General features: G+C 34.4%; 1 protein-coding gene across 1 annotated transcript; it reads left to right on the forward strand.

The window, feature by feature from the left end:
* Positions 1–1,579: 1,579 nt before the first annotated feature.
* On the forward strand, positions 1,580–5,799 carry LOC144836246 (patched domain-containing protein 3-like). Its single transcript, XM_078691498.1, has 3 exons — positions 1,580–1,737; positions 2,002–2,985; positions 3,467–5,799. The coding sequence occupies exons 1-3, from the start codon at positions 1,695–1,697 to the stop codon at positions 4,123–4,125; spliced, it is 1,686 nt and encodes a 561-aa protein (XP_078547624.1). The 5' UTR covers positions 1,580–1,694; the 3' UTR covers positions 4,126–5,799.
* Positions 5,800–6,299: the final 500 nt, after the last annotated feature.

The following is a 6,299-nucleotide window of genomic DNA, read 5'->3' on the forward strand; positions in this document are numbered from 1 at the left end:
TATCAGTAAACAATTTGTTCAAAAAAGAATAACTGATAAATTAAACCGTAAAACCTTGAAAGAAAACCTATGGGCTTATTTTCGAGCCGAGCTTATAGTTTTTACTGTAGTTTTTGGGATTCTGTAATTCGTAAATTCTAGTAATAATATGATGTTTCAGAAAATGGACACCATTTGGAAGACATTAAACAACTAAATAATGATAAACATGATCAGACACGCGAAGTTCATCAGTCTGCATCAAGTATTTGTTGTGACTAATATTTTGTTATTTCAGGGGCGGTTAAAATCATTGTTTTAAAGTTGAACTACGTTATGATCGGTAAAACTGACTGACCAATCAAATAGTTCATAAATTACGACATCAGATAGTTGGTGAAAAAATACGTACAATTCTTGATGTTTTACAATGCGACGATGTTTTTTGTAACAAAAAAACTTCACGTCCATGTGTCTCAGCAACGTCGAAAGAACCAAGAAACCATTAACGATCGCGTAAAAAATATGTAAAAATTCGCGACGGGAAAACAGGCTTTATAAATAGTCTTTTGGCGCAAACAAAAACAGTTCCGTATAAATAAAACCCACTAGCCTATAATATTATTCAGATAATTATATGACAAGAATCGACTGGCCAAAACGCCTCAGATGCTATTTCCGGGCGTCTAGAAAAAAAATTTTGTTTCTGGGGGAGCATGCCCCCGGACGATTATTTTCCCATATCGGCCCCTCTTTATCAAAATCCTAGATCCGCCCCAGTATTTTGACATTCATGGTTAACGCCTATCTTATTCATCATCATAGTAGTATAGCTTTAGCCTATAGTTTCATTCGGATCGGTCTACGGACGGCGGCGTACTCAACGAACAAACGTTTGGCATGTTGGTTACCTTGTTCTAGATCATGTGTTGGCCATACATTCTTCTCCTTATTAAACATTGCATTACCTATAGAATATTATCAATATTCAATATGATGTGTAGACTCAATTCAAGTGAAAACTGTTTTAGTCTCAACGATTATAGAGAACGTCTTATGTAAGGCAAAGATGCCACCCTGAGATGAGTAGTAGTAATTCGTAGTCTTATTTATCTTTATTAATTTATATGTAATTTTACTTTCTATTCCGAAATAACAGATTGAATGAAATGAATTAATATGGCTGGTAGTAAAATGTATAAATAGATAGACAATATTGTTTTGTATATGCATACTATTTACTTTCTATTGGGATAGAAATATACAGTACAGTTGTTTAGGGCTTTTTTATTTTGTTAAATTCTGAAAAACTCCTTGGTGTGAGAGATGGTAATTTCGACAATTCTGCAAATTCAATACAATTGATGGATCTAAGATCAACAATGTGTTTTATTACTACTCTCGTAAAATTAGGGGATTTACATTTACGTTTACCAGACTGAAGTTCATTCATGATACATAATACAATTTTTCCAATAAACATGCTCTATTTATTTCTGTTCATACAATATAATAGACCTGCCAACATTTCTATTTCCTTACTGTGTTTAGGAAACAAACGATCATGATGACATGACAAACTTTTGCGACAATATACCAATTATCTTGGTACGTTCGTCGCAAAAGTGTTTTTGTTCACTATAAAGATGGTCGTGTCTGCATTTTGTGCAGGAATTAGTTTAGGTGATTTCTGAAATCCGATAAACTTATGATTTATGTTCAAAAATATGCCGATTGAAGTGTTACAAGTACAGAAAAGTAGGTTTACATATTTTTGATGAAAGACGACGATTTACTTCATTTTCCTCTACCTGGTCTAACCGAACTTGAGTAAGGTGTAAATATTATTTACACAGACTCAAAGTTACTACTGAAACTAAATATTGAATATGTATTTATTGTGTCTGAGTGTAATTTAAGTTATATGCAACTTGTTGGATTTGAATACATTAAAAGCATAATTAGGCAAACAGAGTTGAAAGTTTAGTATCATAATTAGTGAATTTATTTGTTTTTCAACAGAAATGGAAGTTAATCTGGATTGTATTAGTCGGCCGTTGAGCAATATTTATGGAAAATACGCCAGGGTAGTTTGTCGTCATCCACTACCCTTCATTTTTGTTCCGGTCATCATCAGTTTTTGTCTTGGATCTGGCTTTCAAAAAATAACATTATTTACTGATATAGAGTATCTGAGCACACCTAAAAACGCCGAATCTAAAACAAATAGAGATTACATTGATGATGTCTTTAACATAAATGATAATGGGATGCTTGTCAATCGATTGTCGGCGGCCATTTCATTTGGACGCGTTATAATTAGTGGTAGTCAACAACAGAATATTTTACAAATTGAGGAATTTATGGAAGTGATTCGAGTTCATGAAACAATACTAGATATCTCTGTGGTGAATAATGGGTTAGAAAATACATTCCGTAATATGTGTCTTTCGTGGATGGGTGATTGCGCAACAAACTCAATATTAGAGGTCTACGACTACGACGCTACAAAAGTACCATTCGTTACCATCAACTATCCGTTTACTATTCATCCGACAGGGAAGGTGTTTGGAATTGCAACCGAATTAGGAGATGTGACGTTCGTTAACGAAACTGATATCGTGAAATCAGCCAAGTATATAAGACTTTCTTATTATCTTAAAGTATCTGAAATCTCCGAACTTTGGGAAGAAAAGTTTCTAAAAGCAATGGAAGGATTTGATTCGGAAGTGATACGTATCTCACGTGACACGTCAACAGCTCTTTCCGACGAGTCTCTGATCGCTACCTTCAGCATAATACCATTAATACCAATCGCCTTCTTGCTCATTGTGTCATTTTCATTGATATCTTCAGCAACTATGGACTGGGTAGTAAATAAACCCATTTTAACATTACTTGGTGTTATATCCGCTGTTCTTGGAGGACTTGCTGCAAATGGACTTCTGTTATACTTTGAAGTGACATTTACTGCCATATGTGCATTAACCCCAATTATTATTATGAGTAAGTCATTTTTATTCCTCCTTTCAAACACGCATAGTGAAATAGTTGTAGGCCTGTATTGTACTAGTAGGATTTGTCTTGTATGAGCAGATATGTTGAACCGAAACATGTTTCATGTGCTACATACAGTAGTTCCTGTTATGTTTGTATGTGTTTAAATAATCAATGGTTGTGCGCAAACCCATTATGTACGTATACGCTCTGACAAAGTGTAGGGTATTATACTACACGATAACCCAAGTTGAGCAAGATTAAGTAAGTAAGGTGAGTCCAGTATTCGTAGGGGAATGAGATGTCAGGAGCTCATTGTACTAAGCCTCGGCAGTAATGTGGTAGGGTAGCAAGTTCCTTTCCACGAGAGACCCGGGTCGGCTACCAGACTCCTGTAAGATTAAATCACTTAAATGATAACCGAATGATCACATCAGTTTGAGTGAATCAAACAGTTCTTCAAACTAGCAGGCTATTTTATCTATTTCAGGTATTGGTATAGATGATATGTATATATTGATTGCCTCTTGGCGGAAAACAAATGTACGTTCGTCGGTTGAAGATCGTTTATCAGAAACGTTATCAGAAGCAGCGTTGTCCATTACTATCACCTCACTTACAGACTTCATTGCATTTGCTGTTGGCTGTACCAGCGTATTTCCAGGAGTTTCTTTTTTCTGTATCTACAATGCCGTTTCCATTTTATTTGTATACGTCTACGTGTTAACATTCTTTCTTTCGTGTATGGTGATAACAGGACGAAGAGAAGCTAGTAATAGACATTGTATAACTTGTAAAAAAGTAGTTTCCGTTGATGTAGCTCCTTCTTCCTGTTACAGAATACTATGTGCTGGAGGTACTTTTAATACAACAAGCTCCGATTCATCTCACATTATTATGGTGTTCTTTAGGGATTACTTTGGGCCTCTAATGGGAAAATCTTGGATGAAAATCGCTACACTTCTTGCGTATGCCATGTACATAGGCTTTTCAACGTGGGGTGTCACCCAACTAAAACAAGGGTTAGATTTTCGAGATATTGTTTTAAAAGATTCGTATGTTATTCCATTTCAAGATATAGAGCAACATTCTTTTCAGACGTATGGTCCCTTAATACAAATCGTTTTCACAGAGGAAATTGAGTATTAGAACCCTGACGTAATAAATTACATCATGGAATTGCATAACGATTTAGAAACTAGTAAATATGGGTTAAAATCAGAATACTTTAGAGATTCCTGGATTCGATCGTTTAAAAAATATCTTTCCATTACTGGACAAGCACCTACTAACGGCACTATTTTTCTAAACGTACTTCAAAATCAATTTCTTGTTGAAAATCAATTTAAACATTTCGAACTTGATTTAGTATTTAACGAAGACAGAACACGTATAATAAGCTCACGGTTTTTAGTTGGTTCGAAAAGACAGCATGTTGGAATTATTGACACTTCAGAAGAAGTAGAATTAATGGAGATTTTTTGAGAAATTGTTTCAGATTTTGAGTTTGAAGCTTTTGCGTTTAGTACATACTTTATATTATATGACCAGTACAAACGTATTTTTCCGGCCACTCTTTCCAATCTTGTTTGACTTAGTCGCCATGATGATTGTTTCTATTTTGTTTGTCCCAAAACCAATCTGCTCCATCTGGGTGGTTTTGTCAATAGCTTCCATAGAGCTTGGGGTATTAGGACTTATGACATTTTGGGGAGTTCGTCTTGATACCGTCACAATGATCAATATAATTTTGTGTATAGGATTTAGTGTTGATTTTACAGCTCATATGTCGTACGTATACACAGTGTCCCCATTCCTATCTCGTAACGATAAGCTTATTGACGCGTACTATACAATCGGAATGCCCATCTCTCAAGCTGCAATCTCTACCTTACTTGGGGTTCTTGTTCTAGTTAATTCACAAACGCGAATGTTTATATCATTTTTCAAAACCATCTTTTTGGTTATAACAATATGATTAATTCATGGGTTGTTTTTTCTACCCGTGTTGTTATCGGGATTTCAGTCACTCGTACCTAACTCACTTACTCGCTGGTTTTGGGCCATTTGGCGTTCTAACAGAGTCTTCCCCTTATCACGCATGCGTGGATCTCTAGACCATACAATTTCACAGACTATCATGGAAAAAGAAGTCAATATGTAACTAACAAGTTAATATGACACGTCAGTACTACGCAGAAAGTGTATGTTTTATACTCACGATATTCACTCAGTGGAGAGCGCCGCCGCCGTGGATATGTCATTCAGACTATGCGTTGCAAGTGTCGATTGAGATATACTCAGACATTTACTTGGTACTCAAGAAATAAATTTAATATGGTTGTGTTGTGTTGAAGTTTTATTTTTAATTATTTCTCATGTTTCTATATAATCGCTTGAAGGCAATGTAGGTGGACGATTATATTTGAATAAGTTTCAAGTACAAGTTTATTTGTTAACCAGAAAAATTATATACAAATTACAATGACATCTTAATGAGAAAATAAAAGAATAAATAATTAAATAATTGCTAACTGTTTAATAATGTACACATTACACCGAATACATGTACACATAATGTATTCAGTTTAGATTCTTTAATCTACTTTTTAAATGTGTTTTTATTTAATTATACTCATGAGTAATTTAATTAATAAATCTTTAAAAAATGATACGCTCTCATTTTTCATTATGTTAAACTTAAGCCAAATTTTAATTTCGATGTTACTTTTGCAAACTAAGAAGTTTGGTTGGGGCGGGGTTTGATGGGGGAGGTGTCTTTTCAAGACAGGGTTTTTTTAGGTTTTACGGTAGAAGACAGTGTCGGATCATGCATTAACAACCTTTATTTATGCTGATATAAACAGTTATGTCTTTATAGCATGGAGGGATGGGCTTGTTTCAGTACAAAAGCATTGTTACTATAATAGAAACTTGAATTAACCGTAATTCGTAATCAGTATTGATTGGAACGCACTTGACTTGTGAAATGCAATTACAAATGTCGTCATACATTCCAACGCAACAGGTAAAATGACGTCACACAAGTAAATCACAGTGTAATGTGTCTATCGTGGCCTACCGTACTGTTATTGATATATTGAGTGATGAATTCATGGGAAAGAATGTAAATTATTATATACGCCTCCTAAATACTGAACCTATTGAAATAAACCATGTATGAATATTATTACAGGGATTTGTTAAAACTTCGATTATATATACTACATAAAAATGAAAATTGTTGTGTTGAAATAATATAATGTAATATCAAGATGATTGAACAGAAAGAAGGTTAGATTTGGTAACGATTGGTTTCAAGC

Source organism: Antedon bifida, chromosome 2 (genome assembly GCF_963402885.1).
Source record: "Antedon bifida chromosome 2, ecAntBifi1.1, whole genome shotgun sequence".
Lineage (NCBI taxonomy): Eukaryota > Metazoa > Echinodermata > Crinoidea > Comatulida > Antedonidae > Antedon > Antedon bifida.

Coding starts and splice junctions, on each gene's coding strand:
- LOC144836246 (XM_078691498.1), top strand. CDS start 1,695: ATGTTCAAAAATATGCCGATTGAAGTGTTACAAGTACAGAAAA. Junction 1,738..2,001: donor AGTGTTACAAGTACAGAAAA/GTAGGTTTACAT, acceptor GTTTTTCAACAG/AAATGGAAGTTAATCTGGAT. Junction 2,986..3,466: donor AACCCCAATTATTATTATGA/GTAAGTCATTTT, acceptor TATCTATTTCAG/GTATTGGTATAGATGATATG.